General features: G+C 35.9%; 1 protein-coding gene across 3 annotated transcripts; it reads right to left on the reverse strand.

Annotated features, from left to right (window-relative positions):
* Nucleotides 1-1,536: 1,536 nt before the first annotated feature.
* On the reverse strand, nt 1,537-24,301 carry GUF1 (GTP binding elongation factor GUF1). 3 transcript variants are annotated; one of them, XM_081812428.1, is made up of 17 exons: nt 23,915-24,301; nt 21,873-21,984; nt 21,574-21,722; nt 21,232-21,312; nt 20,276-20,353; nt 19,040-19,123; nt 16,254-16,318; nt 15,342-15,545; nt 13,841-13,980; nt 12,559-12,682; nt 12,033-12,165; nt 11,081-11,224; nt 9,637-9,770; nt 6,233-6,334; nt 5,275-5,394; nt 3,264-3,300; nt 1,537-2,259 (listed from the first exon to the last, which is right to left on the reverse strand). In XM_081812428.1, exons 1-17 carry the CDS (start codon nt 24,077-24,079, stop codon nt 2,122-2,124), a joined length of 2,010 nt encoding a protein of 669 aa, XP_081668554.1. In that variant the 5' UTR covers nt 24,080-24,301; the 3' UTR covers nt 1,537-2,121. The 3 variants fall into 3 exon arrangements, with proteins under 3 accessions (XP_081668554.1, XP_081668555.1, XP_081668556.1); XM_081812429.1 differs by lacking the exon at nt 20,276-20,353 and having other exon boundaries at nt 23,915-24,298; XM_081812430.1 differs by lacking the exons at nt 15,342-15,545; nt 16,254-16,318; nt 19,040-19,123; ... (3 more) ...; nt 21,873-21,984; nt 23,915-24,301 and adding an exon at nt 14,158-15,337.
* Between the last annotated feature and the right edge of the window lie 2,127 nt (nt 24,302-26,428).

Here is a 26,428-nt window from a genome sequence, read left to right on the forward strand (position 1 = left end):
GGCTCAGGTCATGATCTCAGGGTCCTGGGATCGAGCCCCGCATCGGGCTCCCTGCTCGGCAGGAGGCCTGCTTCTCCCTCTCCACTCCCCCTGCTTGTGTTCCCTCTCTCGCTGTATCTCTCTCTGTCAAATAAAAAAAAAAAAAAAATTATTGTAATGTTTGCAAAAATCTCAGTACTGTTAAGGTCCTCTGGGGAATATGCTTAGAAGGCACACAACTCTATATCATGAAAATCATCTGTTTGGGAGAGTGGTCAAGAGAGCGAACTTAAGCTTATACTACAAAATTTGAAAAATACTTTTATCACTACAAGTAAAACTGCTTCCTAAAGTCAGAGGTTAAAGGAAGAGAACTAAATCTGTCCAAATTATACACATACTAATACAGCATAAATATTAAATAGTAGACACATGGTGCATACTTCATGCCAGGTACCAACTTGTAACTTTCTCCTGACAATAATGGTAGAACAGAACATTTTGTCTTAGCAATTACATGTCAATGCTCTTCTAGTTTTTTTTTTTTTTTTTAAAGATTTTATTTATTTGTTTGAGAGAGAGAGAATGAGAGACAGCATGAGAGGGAGGAGGGTCAGAAGGAGAAGCAGACTCCCTGCCGAGCAGGGAGCCCGATGCGGGACTCCAGGATCATGACCTGAGCCGAAGGCAGTCGCTTAACCAACTGAGCCACCCAGGCGCCCCAATGCTCTTCTAGTTTCAAATATACTATACAAAATACAAATATTGTTATGGAATTTCATATTTCATCTGTTCTATTACAGCTGGAGGGGACAGGGAAGATATATGAGCAGATTATATAAGCAAGATGAAATCACAGGCTAATTAACCTCCATACACAATTTTAAGTAAATCCCACTATCTTACAGTTAGAATTACCTCATAATGTAATAACCTTAGTATAAAATATATCGATAGTCTTATCCCTATAAGACGTTTACCTCATTCAGTTCATTCAAGGCAGAGGACAAAATTCAATGGCTAAAGTATCTTAATGTAATACAATCTGCCCTCTGGTTTGTTCACTAACTGGGTGAATGGAGGTAAGAAGAGCCATGATGGCCATTTACTGGCTGTGTGACATCAAGTAAGTTACTTAACTAAAGCTCTGTCTCTTCAACTATGAAATCTAGACAATAATTATTAAACTGCCATTAATAACAGCTGCTAATACCAAACACCTATCGGTCTGTACCAAATGCATCTTAATTATCAAGATTAAGACAGCCCCTACCCTTACTTTAATTTAGATGTGTATTAAACTGTTTCAAACATAAAAATTTTAACAAAAACTAGACAGCACATGTCCAGCTAGAATGCTGTTTGACTTTATTTGATAACTGACTCCTATAAATCTAAATTTCTCCAGCTAACAACAAATTGATACTTAGGTGATTCTGAAAATACTTTAGCTGAAGCTTGAACTAGATAGAATCTAAAGTATGGGGCCTTTTAGTGTAAGAAAAAATATGCCTGAAAACAAAATAGTTAAGATTCACTAAACAGTACTGTGTCATATACTCTTCTGAGTATTTTATTTATTTATTTTTTTAAAGATTTTATTTATTTATTTGAGAGAGAGAGAATGAGAGACAGAGAGCATGAGAGGGAGGAGGGTCAGAGGGAGAAGCAGACTCCCTGCCGAGCAGGGAGCCCGATGCGGGACTCGATCCCGGGACTCCAGGATCATGACCTGAGCCGAAGGCAGTCGCTTAACCAACTGAGCCACCCAGGCGCCCCTCTTCTGAGTATTTTAAACATACTATCTGATACAATCTTCACAACAACCTATGGAGGTAAATAACAGTATAATCCTGACTTCACTAAAGAGTAAACAGAGAGGTTAAGTAATAATTTACCTTGCTAGTGAGTGGTAGAACAGAAATTTGAAACCAGACAATATGGCTTCAGAGTCCAAGCTCTTACCTGCCCACTCCTTACTTTTCAAAGAAGAGCTAATAGGTTATTTAAACCTAAAAACCCTGAAAGTAACAAGCATATTTTAATAATTTTAATTCTGTTGTCAACATATAAATTGCTATGAAAAATTAAAAGATACACAAGTTTTAATTTATGAAAACTCATTGTATTTTTTTCCACCAATTACTTATCAGGTTGTGTTCTTAGAACTTTTATAAAAGCATCTTTTGGAACTTCAATGTTGCCAATTTTCCTCAGTTTTTTCTTTCCTTCTGCTTGTCTCTTCAAAAGTTTCATTTTTCGGGTAATATCACCACCATACTGAAAAATATTTTTAAAAATTGGAAGTCCAAATCACTCCACAGAAAATCATACAATTGCATACAGACATCAATACAGTTATAATAACCTTACAATTATTACCCATGAGGTAGACATCTGCAAAGTTACCTTTCTATCACCTTCACAGCAGATCATAATTTAACATCTTCGAAGAACGATAAAGGCTTTATTTATTTTTTGGATGGGGATGAAGATTACCAAGGAAACCCAATATTATATTATGCATGTCAAGAATTATCAATCATCTTACTGATTCAAGTCTTAAAATTCTGGATCATATAGCCGTCTAATAAATTCATATAGGCGTAAGTGTGCCAGTCCTGACACTAAGGATTTAGAAAAAGCATTCACCATTTACTTTTCATAACTGAGTTAAGAAATTTTAATGGGGGGGGGGGGCGCCGGGATGGCTCAGTTGTTAAGCGTCTGCCTTCGGCTCACGTCATGATCCCAGGGTCCTGGGATCGAGCCCCGCATCAGGCTCCCTGCTCAGCAGGAAGCCTGCTTCTCCCTCTCCCATTCCCCCTGCTTGTGTTCCCTCTCTTGCTGTGTCTCTCGCTGTCAAATAGATAAAATCTTTAAAAAAAAAATTTTAATAGAAGGGACCACAAATGGCAAAGCAATGTAGGAGAGGTGGATTTCAAATTGCCATACTCTTCCCACTCTAAGACACAGTCATTGTCTTCAAAATTTCTCCTTATAAATTAGATCAATAAAACATGTTATCCTGATCATAACTATTACAAAAATAATTTATTGGGTAGTACTTCATATAAGGAAATTTTTATAAATAAGATACAAAAATAAGAATGTTATCAAAATGAATATATTAACAGTCAAGCTGAGATTTACCTATTTAAAAAGAAAACTGGAGATGAAATGGTTATTGTAAAAACAATGGAAGCCAATATATACCCCCCTCTGATTTTACACTCATGAAAACAGATATATTAATAAAAAGTAGAATACAGGCAGATACGTACACATTTTGCCAAAACGTTTTTCCTATAAGCTTTCACACTGTAAAAGAGGAAATTTTATATAAAAATTATGTAATTTCAATATACTCTTTTTTTTTTTTTTTTTTTATTTATTTGAGAGAGAGAGAGAGAGAGAGAGAAACAGCATGAGAGGGGATAGGGTCAGAGGGAGAAGCAAGCTCCCCGCTGAGCCGGGAGCCCGATGTGGGACTCGATCCCAGGATTCCGGGATCGTGACCTGAGCCGAAGGCAGTCGCTTAACCAACTGAGCCACCCAGGCGCCCTCAATATACTCTTTAAAAAGGAATTTTATTTTCAAAAACAATCTCCTTTCAAGATTTAAATAATCATGTTATACCTAAGTAAAACTGCCATAAACAAATAGGTCAAATGCTCTTATCTATTTTTATGTATTTGACATAAAATAGAAAATGGATTCAACATCAACATAAATTTTATTAAGAATAAAAAAGGTCAAGGCTTGTGGGTAGTCTTGATTAGGCCAAATTCAAGAGTAAGTATAACCTTAATTATAAGAATTATACAAGGTCATTTCTGGCTCAACCTAGAACTGTTCTTACCACTACTATTTCCAAAAAATTTAAAAATAGTTATCATTACATTACTAACTCTACCACATGTGGGTTAAGAATGACTAGGAATATAAAAAATGTATTACTTTTATAAACCCCTTTTCAGGGCAAACTAAATAATTTTAATATATCCACCCAAGCAGATACAAACTAATCTATTTCTATAGTGTTTCTAAGAAATTTGGAAGAAATTTGAAAAAAGTTCCATTTATATGTATTCCTTAAGAAGATATAAAAATCTTTTTTTTTTTCTTCTCTAAGGTATCTTCTAACCTCAACACAATTATGTTAGACTTACATGCTATTTTAAATTGTACTTTCCAGGATGTTCCCTGGTTATCAACTCTACTCTGCTAATCTCTGGGTACTCATGAAACTCAAAACAATTGGGCGCCTGGGTGGCTCAGTTGGTTAAGCGACTGCCTTCAGCTCAGGTCATGATCCCAGAGTCCTGGGATCGAGTCCCGCATCGGGCTCCCTGCTCTGTGGGGAGCCTGCTTCTCCCTCTCCCACTCCCCCTGCTTGTGTTCCCTCTCTCGCTGTGTCTCTCTCTGTCAAATAAATAAATAAAATCTTTATAAAAAAAAAAACAAAAAAACAATTAACTAAAGCAAAATTGTGTTAGGAAATGAAATTCACTGCATATATAGGCATAAAATTTGTCCCAAGACTATGTAAAAATGTTGGTTGTAATTTCACCACTACTAATACATGTAGGTTTGGGTTTAAACTACAACTGAATAGCAATTTCCAGGTAGGGGATACTTCTGATTTTCCAGGAGTCAAGGAAATATGCTACATGCTACTTCCTGCATTTACTGTTACCTAGTAGAGCAGCTTATTCCATGTTCTGATCATATCTCTCATAAAAAAGACCAGTTTCCTACATAAATTAGCCTATCTTCCATGTCTACTATAGATTACATAATCAATCTACAATGCAAAGCTCAACATAACAGCATTCCTGTCTGTCATCTCTGATTTCTAATTTGGCTAGATCTGAGAAGTGATATTAAATGCTTCAAGTAATAATCGTAATTTAGTTTTGTCTTTTGGAAGAGTATCTCCAAAACTTTTTTTTTTCCTCAAAACTTAAGTTTCAATTGCTATTAGCTTATAAATTATACCTTACCCAGGAAATTCAGTAATCATTCAGTAAAATCAATGGAAATAAAGCAATTCCTCAAACCCATGCCCATTATTTTATTATAAATAATATCACTCAGTGTTAAGTAAATCACTGTAACAGTTATCAATTAAGTGGAATTAAAAATCAGATTAGTGTTTCTACAAGTAGGAATAAAGCTTAGGCCAATGTGAAGTTAAATTTTTCAATATTATTTCATAATACAGTTCTAGTCCTATCATTTCTAACCATTTATCATTTCTAAAACAGAGAACAAAAATGAATTTCAACTCACGTTTCTCTTGCAATGATTCTACTTCCAACAGCAGCTTGAATTGCTATCTCAAACAGCTGCCTAGGAAGAGAATCCTTAAGACGTTCACATATGGCTTTGCCAACAGAGTGTGCTTTGTCTCTGAGAGAGAAAATGCAACTATTTACATATCCTAAATATGAATATTTAAAGTACCTTTCTAGTACATATACATAATCAATGTAAAGGTGATTTCTCAAGGAGGTTCAAATGGAAATCATTTGTCATAAACATCCTTTACTATGAATCATATGACTTTTCTGATTGCAAAAATAACATTATGACCATTACAGGAAATGCAGAAAAACATACATAAAAACCATTCTTGATGCCCTTCCCTTCAACCATAGAAATCCAATGTTAAACATTTTAGAATGTCTATGTTAAACATACATCCTCCCGTTATTTTTCTGCATGTTTGGTATTTTAGTTTGAATCATAGTGTATATATGTCAACCTTTTTATTTAATAGGCATTTTTATGTCACTTAAGATTACTTCACAGTGAAGTTTTAATAGCTTAACAGGATTATTAAATAGGTGCTACATTATTTTTATCAATCTATTTGCTGAACATGTAGGATATTTTATTTTTCATTATTATAAATTGTTTTATGAATATAAAAACCTTTTTGTTCTCAATTTTAAATCTATCATAAAGTTTACAACCATTTCTTCTACTTCGTCTTACCCTGGTGAGGGAAACATTTCTTTCCATGACACTATTCTTTTTGGCTATTTTAATTCTATTCTTTCATATTTAACAGTTTGAAAAGAGAAGCATGGAAAAAGAACGGAAGGAAAACCTAGTACAAGGAAATTTAATTACTTTTAAGTTTTCAAAATGTAGCTGTCAAATAAAAATAAGCAATCAATAATTAAATAAAAACATGTCAAAAGTGGTTACTTTCACATTATATGATTATTTCTATTCAACTTACTTGTGTACAATAGTTACCAGCTCCTCTACAAGATTTCCATTCAGTAGAATATCCATTTTTACAAGTTCTGCAGTCTGGTAGCCTGCATCTTCATAATCAAAACTAACAAGGAAAAACATCCAAGTGATAGATAAACATACTTCCCAAGAGACTGTATGATTTTTCTTTGCAAAACATCTTTTTTCTACACATCCCCATACACCCCACCCAAAGATCTAACTTTCTATCAAAATATTAAATACACATTTCACATAAACGGATGTAGATGACCACAGTGAGGAACAAACTCCCTCATCTTTTTACATTTATGAAATGAAAGGCAAAAGCAAGGGGAACATGCTTTACAGGGGAAAGGAAAATAAACTGGTAAGCCAGTCTAGGAAAATGGGACACTGAAGGCAAATGTCACCTTCTTCCCAAAGTTTCCTCCCTAGAGCTGGCTGGCTGTCAACAACAGTATATATTAACGGGTCATTCTCAGAGATTCATTAAGTTTGGGTTTCTGTTTAGCTTTCTATTACCAGTTAAATAAATGCTACGGCACTGATAAAGAGTCACTATCAACAAGACTTTTGAATTTCATATACTACTCTTCGGTTTGAAACTTCACGGGGCTTTTCTGAGGATGAAATAAGTTAATACGTCTAAAGCACTGAAACAGTATCTAATACAAAAACAGTGTTTAGAACAGAGCCTAGCTTAGCACATAAAAGCACTTGGTTAGCATCCGCTATCACTATTAAACAATATGGTCAAAGCTTACAATGCTAATCAAAACAGGTTTAACTCTCAAAACTGAAGTCTAAGGAGAAAGAAAACTTTAATTATATTTACATGTCTTTTCAATTATGGATAAGAACATGTACAGTCCTAAACTGTCTTATTTATTTATTTATTTGACAGAGAGACACAGTGGGAGAGGGAACACAAGCAGGGGGAGTGGGAGAGGGAAAAGCAGGCTTCCCGCAGAACAGGGAGCCCGATGCAGGGCTCGATCCCAGGACCCTGGGATCATGACCTGAGCCGAAGGCAGATGCTTAATGACTGAGCCACCCAGGTACCCCTAAACTCTCTTAATTTTAAAACAAACTGATGCCTAGAGCTGCAAGTATTTGGTTTCTAAACCTTTACCGAGAAGGTCACAAATTGATACTGATACTCTCTAAAACCATATTATTACCTAGTTTTGCTAAAATCCTTTCTTCAAGAAACATTAAGCATTTACTATATGAAGATACCATCTTAAGTACTACACAGAATACAAAGAAAGATAAAATCTAGACATAGTCTCTAGACTTCACCTGTTTACAACTTTAAAATCTTCAGTGCTCCAAAATTTTAGAATTTCTCCACTCATTTTTTCAAAAGAAACCATTAAACAAATGTCTGTGTTTCCAAGACAGCCAAATGGAAACCTAACCTCTATTCAAAACACAGTTATTCATTCAAGTGTACCCCTGAAATGCAGGAAACAGTTTTAGGACTCCAAAAGGCTACTTGGGGGTTTAAGGACAAACAGTTCCATCAAGTTAAGTATCAGAAGCAGCCTCACTACAGTCTTCATATAACAAAGGAATCCTTCTTCTGACCCAGCTGCAGAAGATTCTTGCCACCTGGCATAAGAGAAATTGTTCCTCATCTCAGTCCACAAGAGGCCGATGGCCTGGGCTAAAAGATCACAGACTGTGATGCATTTTTATTGTTAGAAAACTGAATATATGTAAAAAAGATCCATCTTGAACGTAAGAATCCCCTTAATTCTGGAAGCTGGCATTATTTTATTTTTACATAGTTCAAAATTAAACATGTTCTTTCATTTAATCTGAAGTATGTTTAAGTTTCTAAACTAAAAGATTTTAAGCCCACTTAACTCATAAAGTGGTTTCCAAATGCAAACTACAAATGACAGACTTTATTAAAAACGTTTATAAACACTTAGCTTAGTAATCATTCTTTTAACCACAATAATTGTTCTTTTATTTTTTTTTTGTTGTTTAAAGATTTTATTCATTTATTTGTCAGAGAGAGAGAGAGAGAGAGTGCACAAGCAGGGGGACAGCAGAGGGAGACAGAGAAGCAGGCTTCCCGCCGAGCTAGGAGCCCCCTGCAGGGCTCAATCCCAAGACCCTGGGATCATGACCCGAGCCGAAGGCAGACTTGAGCCACCCAGGCGCCCCCACAATAATTGTTTTTTAACAACATGCTGCCTCAGTTCACTTTACTTTAAACCCCACTGCCACTTATTTGCTTAAGTTCTTGTCTAAAAGAAGACACGGAAGAAAAAATCGGGTGAAAAAGTAGAAAAAATAATTTCTCAATACAAACACAAAGAACACTCCTTTATATCAATTATGACTCTTTCATTCTAAAGCTCATTTCATAAAGCTAAATTTCCAGGTCACTGTAGCATGTTTTTTGAACACTGGAACTCTTCTTTGAATGTTAATATTAAATATGCCTGCACATGCATGTAGGCGCATGTGTATTTTACAGATGTGAATGTTCATTTTCTCCACTTCACAGCGTGTTTTATATTTTCTTTATATTCCAATATATGCTATCCAATAACGTAAGATTTTAGGATACTAAGTGCATCTAGAGTTATTTACCCCAACAGAAAATACTCCCAAAATGCTATGCATGGAGTTCTTTGTTACTTAGTATCTTCCTTCACTTCTATCAGGCTGTTCCTCCATGCACTCCTGGGGATGAGACAATAGTTTTCATAATGTGGACCACTTATTCTGGAGAAGACCAAGTTATTAAAGTGTTCACAGATACAGGGGCGCACCTGGCATTTTTTAGACTAAATATGTACTTCTGTTTTCCAAATACATACAGGTGCTCCAAGGATTACATAACACACAAATACAATGTACTACTAAGATCACAGTAGCTTCTTAAAATTACGTATAATTTTTTTTTTTTTTTTAAGATTTTATTTATTTGACAGAGAGAGATACAGCGAGAGGAGGAACACAAGCAGGGGGAGCGGGAGAGGGAGAGCAGGCTTCCCGCAGAGCAAGGAGCCCGATGTGGGGCTCGATCCCAGGACCCTGGGACCATGGCCTGAGCCGAAGGCAGACGCTTAACGACTGAGCCACCCAGGCGCCCCAAAATTATGTATAATTTTTAACAGACAGGGCAATATACTCCTTCATGAAGAGGACACTTTTTTTTTTTTATTAAAAGAAGGGTAATAGTTTGATGAATGGAAGGAACTCATTCTTCCATAAGCAAATTATGAATACTCTCTAACACTTTTAGGGTTGCTTCAAGCCTTTCTATGCTTCTCCACTATCTTCAAGAGCACAGATTATTAAATAAGTGGAGTATTAGTATACTCATGTCGGTCAGTATTTCAAAAGTTATCCAGGTATCTGAATTTCCCATTAAATTTTTACCTAGCATATCCAGAAGACAAGGATTTCAAAGAATCATAAAAATCCACCACAATTTCATTCAAAGGGAAGAGATATTTAAGCATAACTCTATTTTGATCAATATACATCATATTCTTCTGAACTGCTCTTCGAGCCTAAAAAAGAAAAATGTGTTTAATGAGAACCTATTTAAATGATTTACAATGAATATAGAAAGATGTCAATTACCAACCTAAAAATTTCCTTACAAATCCTAATAAAGAGAGGGCAAAATGAAGGAATATTTAATGGTCTACTAAAAACTTGCAAATAATACTTACAATACAGAGAGAACTATTTCGTATTTCAATTATATTTATTACCAAAGCTTTTAATCCTTTGTCTTTAACAATTTTATTTTTAAAATTATATAGTATTTAATGATAAACCAAATGTAACTACAAATAATGTCAAAGTTCTAATTTCTTGTTTTACAAACTTAGGTCCAAAGAAATTAAGCAAGTGACCAAAGTTTTCTAGTTTGTGATTACAGAATTAAAATGCAAGTCCACTACTAATCATCTGAGAGTTTTTTCCAATATATGTCAGAGTACTTTTTTTTTTAAGATTTTATTTATTTGACAAAGAGAGATATAACGAGAGAGGGAACACAGGCAGGGGGAGTGGGAGAGGGAGAACAGGGAGCCCGATGTGGGGCTGGATCCCAGGACCCTGGGATCATGACCTGAGCCAAAGGCAGAGGCTTAACGACTGAGCCACCCAGGTGCCCCATGTCAGAGTACTTCAAATAGTTTTGTTAAGGACTATGATTTGTGGATTAAGTCATTTATTACATTGTGGCAAAAACTAAGGCAAAATGGGGAATACCCACCCTTTAGTCAAAAGTCTCAAGTATTATAGTAATCTTTCAAACTACCCTCAATTTCAAGTACTATGAAGGCTTAAAGGAACTATTCTTTTAGCTAGTCAATATAAATAAGCATCAAATTTCTTTCCTTTGGGCTAACATATCAACTCAGTAAATTAACATGAATGATCAAAATTCTGGTTCTATTTTTCTTAAAGTCAAAATTATTTTAAAAGTGTATCTATATCGGGCGCCTGGGTGGCTCAGTTGGTTAAGCGACTGCTTTCGGCTGAGGTCATGATCCTGGAGTCCCTGGATCGAGTCCCGCATCGGGCTCCCTGCTCGGCAGGGAGCCTGCTTCTCCCTCTGACCCTCCCCCCTCTCATGTGCTCTCTCTCTCATTCTCTCTGTCTCAAATAAATAAATAAAATCTTTAAAAAAAAAAAAGTGCATCTATATCTACATCTCTATATACACACACACACATAGTTGTAGATCTTCATGAAAATTTCTTACAAATTCAATGTGCTCTACAGAGAGAAATTTTTCAAAACCTGAGTTGGAAACCACTGTTAGGACTAAAATTAACTTTTATATTAAATTGTATTATACTTATACCTGGCAAAGCATCATTACTTTTCCAGTATATTCATCTGGTGTGATAATTGTACCCAAAATAACTGGCTCCAAATATTCTGTTACTTTTGATTTATCAGGGAATTGTGCAGGATTGATGATTGTAATTTCCTTTTCTCTGTATTCCTAAAAATAAGAAAAATCACCAACAGCTAAAAAAAGTCTTAATTACCGCGTTTTAAAATTTGCTTTTAATTTATAGATGTTAGAATTTATTACAACTGCATTTGCTGAATAAAAACAAAAGAATTCCTAAAACTTAGACTATTATCTTAACATGCTTTGTATTTTAAAAACCACCCAATTGTAACCACTTAATAATTTTTAATAAGTAACATATCTTGTTCATCAACACCTACTAAACACATCTCATGTACCACTTAGAAAAAGTATGATGTAAAAGCACATTTTAATCTGCCCTTTATAAGGCATTATCAGTAGTTTCCTAAGTTAATCTTGTTGGAAAATATTTACATACACCAAAGTTAAAATTTGTTTAAAATGAAGAGACTGCCATTTAGATGGACTACTGTCTCTATCACTACCTTGAAATCTAAAATTTTCTACAGCCAGGTAGCGATGAATACTTCACCTTTCATAAGATTAACTACTTATGACCAAAATTATATTCTTCATTTCTGTACTGGATTTAGACAGCATTTTAATTACTAATTCTACATTTTATTCTCAGTAACAGGCTAGACTGACAATATATAGATTTCTATCAGGTTAAGAAAAATACTGCATAAATTAGTTCTCAAGTGGCTTCTCCATCATTAGTCATAAAGTAATTCAATTTTTAATGCTACTAATCAGGAAATATTTCATGTAATAGCTAGTCAGCTAATGGTGTACTAAAAAGTTTCTCTTGCATTCTGCATATACATACATACACTTATTTCGTTTTCCCTTGTATGCTGGTTCACAACAGTACCTTTATCAATTTTGCTGACGAAAGAACAGCTTTATATGGAACAGTTGGGGTTGTCAAAATTACAGAAGCATTATATTCTTGCTCCAGTCGCTGGTTGAAAACTTCCATATGCAAAAGTCCAAGAAATCCCAACCTGGGGGAGAAAAAGCCAAACTCCAAAATGCTTATGGTCTCATGGGCCCTGGTTTCTTTGATGAATGCAGTGTTACTTTGTGGGGGATGTGTAGAATCAAAACTCATTAAAAAAAAAAGTCATTCAAGCAATTCACATCATAATTAAATGCTAGGAAAACTTCATTAAATAAGATTCAAAATTTAAAAAAAAAATTTCTATTGGAATTCTATTTAAAATTGCTATAAAGCTTACCCACAGAACATGAATACAGTGTGAAATAGGCAGATGTTTGTTTTGGTTCACTTTACACTAATAAGAACTTATCTTCAGAAATGAAATGTTCAGGAGCAATGAACCACTTAAACTTCACTTTTTAATAAAAATTTGATCCTACAGGGAAAAGAATCTTACCTCCAACCAGCACCTAAGGCAAGGCTACTATCCCGATGAACTGTCACACTGGAATCATTTATAGTCAGTTTTTCTACAGCACTCTTCAGGTTATTATATTCAGATTGGTCTATAGGGTACATTCCTGAGGACACAATGATTTCTAATTATCACATGTGAAAATCTGCCTAAAAACTAAATACACAATGCTTCCAAGATCAAAATTAATCATTTAGCTTTTAAATTACTTCCCTATATTTCACTGACCACAATAATTGGTTTGCTAAAGAAACTGAGTATTAAGTTACACTGGCTTCAAAGTACCTTGCAAGTTTCAAAGCCTTAATGAATTTACAAATGGATTCACAACCCAAGTGATGTTTTTATGCTTTTGCAAAAATATAAGAAAAATTACAAAGAACCATGGGAATCAGGCCTATTAGAAAAATACATCATTTCAAGAAACAAAAGTTGAAGACATCCCACAACCACAAATGAAACTCCCTTAGTAGATGAAAAACAGAAGTAGAAATGAAAGCTACACTGAATTCTGTAGGGCAGGTAATCTATTAAAATCAAAAATAAATTTTGCTTTTCTCAATTCACCAACAAAAACCATACAATTACTGATTCATCAGATTCTTTTTCATCTGAAACCTCAAGTCCTCATCTCTCAAGTCCTCCAAAATTCCAATGATTGGCTTTGCCTAAACGTGGGGGTAAACAAACTTCATACTTCCCCGTGACAGATACAAAGGGAGAAAAGCAAGTGGAGGATACCCAGCACGGAGTAACTTGACGACCTTCAATCAGGCCTTCCTTTTCCAAATGTCTGTAACACTACACAGTACTAAAAAGTTGTGAAGTCATGCATACAAGAGGTAACACTATCCTCTGCCATGTCTACACTAGTACTGTACAATATTAAAGAAAGTCCAACAGGAAGGCAGTCAGTAAATGTCCACTGACAATTAGTAATGAAAACATCCTAACTAGAAAAATATTCCAAATGCAATGACCTACTCTCTAGGGAAACAAAAAGGAAATTCATATCACTATGTTCTTTTATATATCAGAGAGCTTGTTTCTTAAGAGCTTATAGTTTTTAAGAAGTTCTACAAAAATGCAGGAAATGATCTCCCACAAAAAGTTTCACTATACATACGAAATTAACTGATACATAAATAGCACATAAAAAAAACTAAAAGAAATACAGTATTCTGGAATTAGCTATTATTTAAAATGAATATTTCTAATTTAGAGAATAAATTGGCCTTCATCCTTGAATTTGTGAGCTCCTCACCTGCAAATACCATTGGTTTCGCTGATTTAAACCCAGGCAAGGGCTCCACTGGTTGTTTATGTAAATATAATGTATCTCCTATTTGTGCTTCAGTGACATCTTTCATCCCAGCAATCAGATAGCCCACCTGTCCTGCATATCTAAATAAAATTATTATATGGAAATATTTACTGCTTTAATAAAGTTTCAAGTGCATACTCAACAATTAGCTCTACCTTTCCCGGAAATGATTACATTTTCCAAACAAAACCTCATCTAATTCAAAGTAAGTACTACATATCAATTCTCACTGCTAAACTGTCAGCAAAAGAACATACCATGCCTTACAGTCCATTATCAAGGGCCTCTGCAACACAAGTCTACGGCCTTCCTCATGACTCTGCCCACCTTTGCACATTAAACAACAGCTTCTAAAATATAATGTAAACATAGTGAAACTAAGTGCAGAAACACAAAATAACTTCTTGTAGTGTAAAACACTTTTATTAATGAGTTGTGTCACTAATGTGCTTTAAAAAAAAAAAAAAGATCAATTTTTAACCAAGCAGAAAAATGTGAACTCTAAACAAATCTGATACCAATCTGATGTTCCTCTTGTAGGAAAAGAGCACATCCCAAGATTTCAGAGTTTTAGCTTAGTTTTTGTTGTTTTTTTTAAAGCAAATTTCCTACATGATAACAAACTAATTTACGTTTAGGATAAGGTATCAGAATCTTAAGTGAAGATACAGTAATGGTCAATGTATGAACTATATGATGGAACACAGACTTTGGAAATATTTGAGTAAAATTAAAATAGACTTTATGACTCAGTTAAATAAAAAATGTAATGAGCAAAATAGTACTGGTTTTAGACATACATTAAACTATCAAGTGTGACCTATATAGTTACTACCTTAATTTTTACAGATGAGGAAACAAAGACCTTAGAATGCTCCAAGTATGTGCCAGGTGATTTATCTCATCAGTACCTGGAGTACTGATAGAGCAGGCACTCAGGTATTTGTAAGTGAACTCAAATTCAGTTTTTCTAATGCACACTACCTTGCTAACCCCATGTGTCATGGATTCTAATCAAAGTTTTACTGTGAATTCCATAAGAAAGGAAAAAATTACCAAATTTTCTTCACTACTTTTATGTTGAAAAATCTAATTATAAAAAAGTTAAATATCAAAATTGATACCCACTATGATTTGGATATGGGTGACAGAACCATCTCTTTCACTGTCTCATCAAATACATCAATATAGGACCCAATGTGCACCAGATCATAAAATTTGTTATGACTAGTCAAAAGGAATAAAAATATATCAAATTTATACTGTCCTTCACACATGAGAGTCCTCTTGCAAGACCATTTACTATTTAGTTGCATTAAATAATCAGTTTGGGTTTTTTTCTGAGTTACCAAATTGGGATCATTCTAAGCATACCAAGCTGAGAAAGGCAGAGATTGAAACACATACAAGTATATTTTAATTGCTATTGCAGATTACTTACAGTTTATGTGTTGGCTGCTCATTAGGATTCAGAACTCCTACTTCATTAACTTCATACGTCTTTTTAGTATGTGCAGATATAATTTTATCTCCTTTGGAAACCACTCCATCAAATAATGCTACATTGGCTATCACACCCCTATATTGGTCAAATGTGGAATCAAATACCAAAGCTTTCAGGGGATTTTTGCGATGCACTTTGGGACTATTAAAAATAAGTAAAAAGAAAATAAACACATAATAAATTAAAATGTTAATAAAATGCCTATTTTAAAATCAAATATTATGCTTAATTTATTCTAGTACCTGAGAAAGTCACCCAAGTGACAGCCAAAATAAAAAGATGTTCCTCAAGTAAAATGCCTATTTTTATATTAGTTTTATTTCAACCTTGAGTTTTAAATGACTGTTTTAAGGACGCCTGGGTGGCTCAGTCGTTAAGCGTCTGCCTTCAGCTCAGGTCATGATCTCAGGGTCCTGGGATCAAGCCCCGCACTGGGCTCCCTGCTCAGCGGGAGGCCTGCCTCTCCGTCTCCCACTCCCCCTGCTTGTGTTCCCTCTCTCGCTGTCTCTCTCTCTGTCAAATAAATAAATAAAATCTTTAAAATAAATAAATAAATGACTATTTTAAGATGATTTATGAAACTGATGAAATACATTTATTCAGTATTAAAACACAATAACTGCTAATTTATTCAAGTCTCTTTATTACAATGATTATTAGGAAGAGAACCCAATCACCCTTGTTTGCTTTTTTTTTCCCTATACTGTGCTTGACTTCTATGTATCAATAAAAATAAATAATGTATTTTCACTCACCACAAGAATGGTCTAATCTAAAATTACAGATCAGACTGACGGCCTTTGTACTATTAGAGATAAACAAACAGCACAAAAATAGCAAAATACTTACGGTGGTATTCTTTCAATGACTGCCTGAAGAACTCTTTCAATGTTAGTTCCAAGTTTAGCAGAAATCTAAAAAAATATGTATTAAAAAAATAAATATTTACAGACTACTTTTCAATCCAGGTGACCGAGCTTTATAATCAGAAAAAAGAAAGAATTCTAACAGTTATCAATTTGAAGAAAGTAATAAAAGGAAGCACAAAGCATATACTATACTGACAAATGTCCTTCCATTACAATTAGGTGAGTCTATGGTTCTTGGATTAAATTACAAAAGCATTCTGATTACGGTACTGAAAGAGCAGTGGTCTAAGAGTTTAAAAAAATCTGAGTAACAGTTACAATTCTGTATGGACTGTATGACTTTGACCAATACATATTTGAGTTTCAAGTTCCTCATCTAATAAATGATCATTTATATTTTTTCTAAATCTCAAGACTGCTGTGTAAAGAGAATAAACAATATATGTGGATGACACACATATAGTTACAAGGCATATTACTACTATGGTTCTCCCACTGAGAGAATGAGCCTGAAGACTCAAAAACCACAGGTATGACTCACCTTTGTCATCACTAGTAACTGGACTGCCTCTTGAAATCTTGATTTTAAAACCCATTTCCTAAAAACCACCTCTTAACCTTTAAACTCTCTCTAGATCAGTTTCTCAAGTCAGCACTAAGGACAGTTTGAGCTGATAATTGTTTTAAGGGTTGTTCTGTGCACTGTAGAATGTTTAACAGAATCTATGGAATGTCATCTACCCACAAGATAACAGTAGCACCCACTCCCCAGTACGACAACAAACATCATCTCCAGATATTGCCAAATGTTTCCCAGGGGACAAAACTCCCCCCTAATGAGAACCACTGCTCTAGACGCCAGAACCTTCTTTGCAATGATCCATCAAGTTCCCATCTCTAAACCATTGAATGGACTACCTTTTTTCACCACCCATTAGTCCCCAGCCCCCTCCTTTCCCAGCTGAGACTCCAGGGTCCACTATTTACAATCACAGTTCAACCACTATCTATTCTTTCCCTATCATAAGTTTGGTAAAACTCCACTGTGACTGCTTCCAACAATGTGTCTTGTCTTTTTTTTAAGATTGTATTAATTTGAGAGAGAGCGACTGAGTTACCACAAGCAGGGGGGAGGGACAGAGGGAGAAGGAGAAGCAGACTCCCTGCAGAGCATGGAGCCCAACACAGGGCTGGATCCCAAGACCCTGAGATCATGCCCTGAGCCAAAGTAAAACACTTAACTGACTGAGCCACCCAGGTGCCCCAACAATGTGTCTTTTCTATGCCTATAATACAAAGGGCTTAACATTACTGGAGAAAAATCAAGTAACTGGTCTGGCTGGCTTCTTGTGAATTCATGACCACACATCTCAATGTGCAGTTAAACTTCCTAACTTCCCAGGATGCGTCCCGTAGTAAATTCACATTACCACTCATTAAGGTGTTTCACACCACTTTCCTTTTCGATCTACACGTTTTCCCCTCTGGCCAATTCACTCTTGGTTGATGACTTTGCCTGTTATTTCGTTTAAGGAAACAGAAAATACCACAAACTCCCTTATCCAAAATAAACAAATCTATCTGTATCTATACTCACAACCATTTTGCGGTCTCTCATTACAATTTGAGAATTATTCCCCCTTCTCTGAAGACTCAATCCTCCACACTTTCTATTCTGAATCCGATTCTAATCCTTCTCAAGTTCTTACTCATAACGCCCTCGAATTGACAATAATGTAGTTTGGCTTCTAGGACCTTTTCTCTACACTTCTCCCTAGGAAACCATATTCGTTTACAAGGCCTCAATACCACATACATGTTAAAAACTCCTAAGTATCTATCTCTGACCCCAATTCTCTCCATGAATGCCTGAATTGTAGATTTACACAATATCCCTACTTGGATGTCTAACAGACATTTCAAACCCACTACGTCCAAAGCAAAGCTTTTTCTTTTCTCCTGTATCATTTCCTCTCCAGCTCCTCCTCATATCGATATTAACGTCTAGTATCAACTACTTGCTTAAACCCAAAGCTATCTGATTCTTCCCTTTATTTCACTTCCTTACATGTAACCCACCAGCAAATCTCTCCTATCTACAAATATACATTAAATTTGCCCACTTCTCCACCATCACAATCACATACTTAGCCACCTCCACAGCACCTGAGCTATTAGTGGAAGCTGGTTTCTCCTTATCGATTATTGTTTTCTAATGAATTCTCTATAAGGCAACCTGACCAGTTTATTTTCCTCACTTAATTTAAAATCCTTTAACTTAGAATAATTTTCAATACCTTCGAATCTTGAGAAAGTGATAAAACCTTTGTTCCTTAGTTTTTTCAACTGGATCACAAGAATAATTCCTAGCTCTCCTAACCATGTAACAAGGATTTTTGGTGAAGATCAAATGAAGTATCAGTAAAAAGAACTTTGCAAAACTATGAAAGCTTTATATACCAATGGGCTATCAAATACTATGAAATTTCACTTAGGCCAATACCTGAGATTTTTTTTTTTTTAAAGATTTTTTTATTTATTCATTTGAGGCACAGAGATACAGAGAGAAAGCATGAGCAGAGGGACAGGCAGAGGGAGAGGGAGAAGCAGGCTTCCTGCTGAGCCAGGAGCCGGACGTGGGGCTCGATCCCAGGACCCTGGGATCATGACCTGAGCTGAAGGCAGACGCTTAACCATCTGAGCCACCCAGGCGCCCCATGAGATTTTTTAAAGTATAACTATGTCTTCAAGAAAAAGGTATTTTACCTTAATACATTCATCACTTGGAATATCAAACACTTTTTCAATTTGCTTTTCAACCCTTGCAGGATCAGCATTCTTCAGATCTATCTTAAGAAAAAAAATTATGTCTTAACACAGTAAAAATAAAATGTATTACATATTAATAGCATTCAGAGACAGTTAAAAGCATACCTATAATAACTAATCCCTCTATTTTTCTTTTCAAAAGTGTTAAAATAATCTAGATATAGGCAATATAATTTTAACAAGTATGGCCACTGAAAAACAGAGAGCAGGCAGAGCAGAGCATGCAAAAAATGTAGACAGCTGGCAATTCAAGGCGTAAGAGTTCAATAACAATTTATCAACCAACACCATGTCAACTGATTTTTAAGTTAGATATAACTTGACAACAAACTGTCTTACCATAGGCAACTTTGCCTCTTTTAAACTTAACTCCATTATAAAAAAAATTCAACTGAATGCAATGCAGTGTTTTGTTTTGTTTTTTTTAAGATTTTATTTATTTATTTGAAAGAGAGAGACACAGCGAAAGAGGAAACACAAGCAGAGGGAGTGGAAGAGGGAGAAGCAGGATCCTCACTGAGCAGGGAGCCCGATGCGGGGCTTGATCCCAGGACCCTGGGATCATGACCTGAGCCAAAGGCAGACGCTTAACGACTGAACCACCCAGGCACCCCTGAGCTCCATGTCCAGCAGAGCCCAACGTAGGACTTGAACTCACAACCCTGAGTTTAAGACTTGGGCTGAAATCAAGAATCACACACTTAACCGACTGAGCCCCCTAGATGCCCCATAATGCAGATTTTTAAATTAAGATTCTTTATTAATTTCAAAATATAGAAGTTATGGTTTATCAACAGTGCTCAGCTTAGCATTTAACTGTTATGTTTCATGTGTTACATTGTTTTCCCCAAAGTCGTAAGTGCTTTTTCTTTTCCAATATATGTGTTAGTGTGATAAACTATTTTTTTGGCTGCCCTGCACATACTCCTTTCGTACAGAAATAGCCTTCAATCACTCCATGTCAATTCAGGCAGACTGTCTTCTAACTACTTGTAAGGACACAGGAGTTTGAGTTGCAATTCTATCACATGCAATTCAAAGAAATAAATCCTACCAATATATTTAATATATAGTTGAAGACTCTTCATATAAAAAATAGTATACTTAATACTCAAACACCAAATCCACTTTTAGAAAGTAAAATACTGAACACTGTTGTCCCATTAGAATTACCTTGTTTATAACTGGAATTACCGACAGCTGTGCTTCAAAGGCAAGAAAGAAGTTTGCTACAGTTTGGGCTTGAATACCCTAGAAATATCAAGACATAAGATACTGATATGACCATTCTACCAGCTATCACAAAACTTATTAATTTAAGACCATTCCATACGTCTTCACCAAAAGCAGAGGTATAAAGTATGGTATCTACACTTCCATGAATCTGGATAATTCCTTGTGAAAATTCCTTTCATTTTGGGAAATATTACTGGAGACAAAAAAGGTGAAACATGAACCCTCAAGGTCATGAAAGCCTACTAAAGGACACAGTAATGTGATGTGGTTTATACTATGTACATAAGGTAGACACTGACTTTCCCTGACAGGAACAAGGAAGGTTTAACACAAGAATTATTTTGGGTTTTGAATGAAAAGTTTGTGAGAAACCGAATTATATCAAAAGGTTTACTTTAATAGGACATCATAGGTCTTATATCATAAATGAATATTTTTTTTTGTGATTATCTTTGTACCACACAAGAACCTGGTAATGTTACTGACATGTTTCTTTAAACCTAACACTTCCTAAATTATTACCTTAAAATCACCCAAATGACCTCCAAATTAGATTCATTTTCAAGTTCTGCTAAAAATTAATATTAAAACCCCAAACTAAGAACTGCTAAAAATGGAGGTTTTGGTAGGATGAATGTATAATATACTTCAACAATCCCTTCATTCTTCTGATCAGCTTAAAGTGTTTAAAATATGAACTAGTCAATTTCACAGACTGCTTTAGTGCAATAAAATTCAAATTAACAGGACCAAATCATATGCTTTGGCTTAAGTAATACAATAAATCTTACTATTTTCAAACACAAAAATTCCATTTCCAAAATATATTTTAAGAAAAACCTCTTGAAACAACCAAAGAGCATGTCATACCACATAAAATTAAAAGTACCTACCTCGTTTGCATCAACCACAAGTAAAACACCCTGGCAAGCAGAGAGTGACCTGGATACTTCATAACTAAAATCAACATGGCCCTGAGAAACAAAAAATATTGTTACTTCTAAAGTCAGCTGTAATTTTTTTAGGGAGGGGCATTATGGCAAATCTAGTGACTCCCCTTGATAAAAAGTTAATACATTTCTTTTTTGGCCTATACTTGTGAAACGATTTACTCAAACATAAAAACACTGAGAAAACAAAAAGTGTTTAATGTTCAGTTCAAAAACTGAACAAGGATTTGTGTGCACTATTAATACAAGGCTGACTTAACAAGAGAGACAAAATATTAAACTTACCGGTGTATCAATGAGATTTAAAAGGTACTGCTTTCCTTCACAATTATAGAAAAGAGATGCTGTCTGGGCTTTAACAGTGATTCCTCTTTCTCGTTCCACTTGCAATTTATCAAGAACCTGCTTATTATTTTTTGTTTTATCAATTGTGCCTATAAGAAGAAATATTAGTATTTCGATGGGCTTTTAAAAAGACACTATACTGCATATAAAATTAAAACCAAAATTTTAAAAAGCATAGTAAAAATGATGATTAATTACCCATGGCCATCAATTAACTATATAACATAAAATGAAAATACCTGTTAGTTCCAGGAGTCTGTCAGCTAAAGTACTTTTGCCATGATCCACATGTGCAATGATACTGAAATTTCTAATATTTTCAACAGAGAATCTAGACATGTCAATTTTTTCCTAGAAACGGAAGAAAAATAAAACATTTATGAGTATACATTTTGCATATGAAAAAAGTATACTAATTCAAAGATTATTCCTTTAGTTTGAATACTTTCATTTATAACATTTATATTATTCCTATGAAATAAAAAGATGCATGGCTAAACTCTAATTACAAGCAACTGATTACAACAGCACTCATCAAATATATCAGTGTCACTGTCAAGGTAACAACTTAGCTAAAGAAGAGTCCCTTATAAATATTTCCACCACTTAGAGGGCCAATAAGGAAATGAATTTATTTTCATGAATGAAGAACACAAGATACCTAGAACTCCTGAACAGCCTTAGAGCACCCGGTCTAATAAAACTGCTTGAGGTAAAAAAGCTACAGAAAAGTTTTAAGAATAAAAAGGAAATTCTTTCCCCCATCACACAATTAGTCAGCAGTCAAATCTATTTAAAAATCTGTGCTCCTAACAGAATCTTCAAAAGTTTAATTTAGATGCAATTAGGTTATTTGGCAATTTCTTTGGAGAGAGAGAAAAAAAAGATAACATCAGCAAAAAAACTAAAAAAACAAAAAACCTCATCACTTAAATTTAAAAATATTTTAAAATGTAACTCCTGATTTTTAATTGTATTCATCTTCTTTAACGTTTTATGAAGACTCATTGCAAATTGCTAAAAATGGTTATTCAAATTGAATGTCAGTTTTTTTGTACTCTAAACATTTTATTTTTCCAAGCAAATCCATTCCATAATCAGCATTTAAAAAGTAAAATTACAATGAAATACACAATACTCATGAGCTTTACATTTTCTTTTTATAAATGAAGACGATGAAGGTGCAACTTCTATCTAAAAGAAATTGAGAAAACAACTAAACCTGATTTGTTTGCCCAGTGGATTTCCCACACCACCCTTTCAATTGCCATTCAATTAAAAAGATATACAGGACTGCACCACTTTTTTTTTTTTTTAAGATTTTATTTATTTATTTGACAGAGAGAGACACAGCAAGAGAGGGAACATAAACAGGGGGAGTGGGAGAGGGAGAAGCAGGCTTCCTGCGGAGCGGGGAGCCCGATGTGGGGCTCGATCCCAGGACCCTGGGATCATGACCTGAGCTGAAGGCAGACACTTAACGACTGAGCCACCCAGGTGCCCCAGGACTGCACCACTTTTAAGAACTTTGAATTGCAACATAAATCCATTTTACATTCCACAATTTAGAAGAGGGCAATTATCATACTTGTCTTATTTTTTCCAGGTACTCATAACTTGCATTCAATTACTCTACTTTTCTGCCTAAAATGTATCTCTTCCTAGCAAACAAAGAGTGTATTTTTAAAAAGTTGCTGAATTCCTCACCTTCTCCACCACAAGAACAAAGACTAAGAAAACAAGTTTGCTTCGGATCACGTAAAATAATAAACAGAAGCTAAAGCATACCCAGCACTTCTTACATTATAGATACTGGACTAAAAAGTTCTACGCCTTACACAGTACAATACTCATGAAGAGCCATTCTTTTATTCTTATCTCATTTAGCAAATGAAGAAAACAGTTACGGAAAGTTCAAGTAGCTTCCCCAGGCCACAGAGCTAATAAGTTGCAGGAAAACGGAGGTTACACTAGTGGCCTCTTCAGCAGGTTTTTAAGAGAATTAAATGCACGCAAAGTCCCTGCATCAGTGCCTCGCATAATCAAATAGTTACTGACATTACAAACTAATAAACTCGAGAAGTGACTTGCCCAAGGTCACATTGATGAGCTGTGGAGGATTCAAAAACCCGAGAGCAAGGCGCGCTCTTAGCTCTACCTCCCTCATAGAATCTCAACCTGCATTCACAGGTAGTCTAGGAAGTCCTTCACGCTTCCACTGTCGCAAGGAAGGCCCTCCCAAGTTTTAAAACACGGTTAATCTGAGACTAATGGCGGTCACCTTGCGGTCGGCAGAGCTGTAGAGCCTGTCCAGAGTCCTGGACTTGGCAGCAGCCCCACGGCTCGGCGTGCGGCGAGGCTCCAGGAGGCCCCGATGTGCGGCTGCGGTGGCCCACACCGTGAGCGCGCGACCGTGCCACCTGCCCCGACCCACAGGAGTCCACATCCCTCCGCGCTACGGAAGCGTCAGGAGAAGGTCTCGAGACAGCTCGGCGTCATAGGCTGCGGCGCGATTTTCCACAAGGAGCCCTCTGCTAAGAGCCGGCGAAAAACACCCAACCAGCTTTACGCAGCAGGAGAAGAAAAAGTACCGTGGCCAGTGTGGCCCAACTAGCGACCCCGGCGCGGCACCCGAGGCGCAGCGCCGCTCGTCGGCGTCCGCACGTAGCACGACAGGATGACGTCAGCGCGCCTCCACGCGAGATTGTAAGGAAGTCCGTGAGGGCGAACGCTCCGGTAGTGTTAGTTGTGACCCAAAGCTGCGTTGTGATTTAGCTTCTCCTACCACTAGGAAAATAATATAGCAACTATTTTAAAATTTGAAAGTCGAAATAAACTGCCCCCCGCGTTGCTTCTGATATGGCTGATATTTTAGTGCATCTGGAAGGAAACGGGCGGTAAAATTAATTCCAATAATGTATCCTAGGACAGTTTGGACCTGAACGGAAGGTGGAAAAAGTTACACGCTGAACTCCCAGAAGTCTCCCATCATCTTGAAGTTTGATTTCAACAAATATTGACCTTGCAGAGGGCAGATCTCTGGTTAAGTAATGTAGGTGCTAATGATAAGAGATCATGAGACCTATGTACCACATCCAGCGTCTGTCTCCCACTATCTTGGGCTTTTCTGGAATATCTGAAGTTTGGTGCAGAGGAATGAGACAACAGCTGTGTTGAGTTCACCGTTTTATTAGTTCTACTTCGTTCTTGGACTACTATAAATCAGAACAGTACTTGATACAGCACTAATTGCTACCAGCTTTGTTAGAGAATAAACTTAACAGCTACCTTGAATTACAATGAACACAATAATTCATGGCAGTTCATATAAATCAGTTGCAAACTGCAATAATTTGAATATTAATCGTCTTGATTTGACTATATATACTGCTATTATATACTTAAAATTTTTTCCTTAAATCAAATTACCTTTTATACTTAATTTATTTTAAAAGAAAAATTTGTATCATTACCATACATTGAAAAGCATTGTGACCTGTCATAAAATAAAACAGTAATAATAAGTGTAATTAATTTTTAAAAATGTGATTCAATGCTAAGGTCTCACCTGGGAAAGGCTTTGAATCTCTCTTGATTAAACACGTAGATTAGCAGGACTCCTGGGTGCTCAGTCAGTTGAGTAACTGACTCATGATCTCCCCTGGGGTCATAATCTGGGGTGGTGTGATCCAGTCAGAATCAGGCTTGTAGCCTGCTTAGGATTCTCTGTCTCCGTCTGACTCTGGCCCTCTCCCCTAACTTGGGACTCTTGCTTGCACCGCATGCTCTCTCTCAAAACAAACAAAAGCCAAGAACATACAAATGTAGGTTAGCAGACATTAGAGAAAAATTTTAAAACATAACACTAAACAAAGATTTTTCTCCTAGACCTAATTAGCAGTATTGAAATAAAATTGAAAGGAGAATTTTCTTGGGGCGCCTAGTCCGTTAAGCACCTGCCTTCCGCTCAGGTCATGATCCCGGGGTCCTGGGATCCAGCCCAGGTGGTTGGGCTCGTTGCTAGGCAGGGAGCCTGCTTCTCCCTCTCCCTCTGCACCTGGCTTGTGCTCTCTCTCAAATAAATAAAATCTTAAAAAAAGGGAGAGAGAAAAAAAAGGAGAATTTTCTCTGTGTGACTGAGTATTCTTGATGCCATACTTATCTCAGCTAAAATCATCTTGGTACTTTCATTAGTCCCACCCTTCGGGAACACTGCTGTATCTTATGTAGTTGATGCTACATTCCCAAACCCACAGATGAAATATGTATTCATTGGAAAAGTAATCACTGAGCATTCCTAAATCAGGTACTATACTCGATATGGGAACTCAAAGAAATTAAGCAAGTTGTCTGAAATTACATAATAGGTAAATGGAAAAATCTGTATTTGAAACCAAAGCTCAACTCTCTGCAATATCTTTAACAACACAAGTTTATTTAGTTTTCAATCTGGGAAGAAAGGAGAGGTTGAGTCACTAAAGTTTCAAAGTGGAGGTATATTTTCCTCTGGGCCTTGAAGGATAAAAAGTTTTTCTCAAAGAGATAACTAGAGCCTAACCAAGCAGAGGAATTAGGGACAGCATAATTGCACTTACTATGTTCCCAGTATCACTCTACACACTTTCTATCTATCAACTTGTTTAATCCTTACAGAGACCTCTAATGCAGGTACTCTTGTGACTGTTTCTATACAGACATCTGAGAAAAGTGTGGCTTTTTACGTAACTGCCCACAGTTACAGTTAGCGATGAAGTGGGCTGTGAGCCCAGGCAGTCTGGCTCCAGAGTCTGCACCC

This window comes from Leptonychotes weddellii, chromosome 2 (assembly GCF_054177405.1).
Source record: "Leptonychotes weddellii isolate Sample4059 chromosome 2, ASM5417740v2, whole genome shotgun sequence".
NCBI lineage: Eukaryota > Metazoa > Chordata > Mammalia > Carnivora > Phocidae > Leptonychotes > Leptonychotes weddellii.

Coding starts and splice junctions, on each gene's coding strand:
- GUF1 (XM_081812428.1), bottom strand. CDS start 24,079: ATGTGGACTCCTGTGGGTCGGGGCAGGTGGCACGGTCGCGCGCTCACG. Junction 21,313..21,573: donor TAAATCTCATTGATACACCG/GTAAGTTTAATA, acceptor TTTGTTTCTCAG/GGCCATGTTGATTTTAGTTA. Junction 13,981..15,341: donor GAGCAGCCAACACATAAACT/GTAAGTAATCTG, acceptor AATTTTATTTAG/ATATGCAGGACAGGTGGGCT.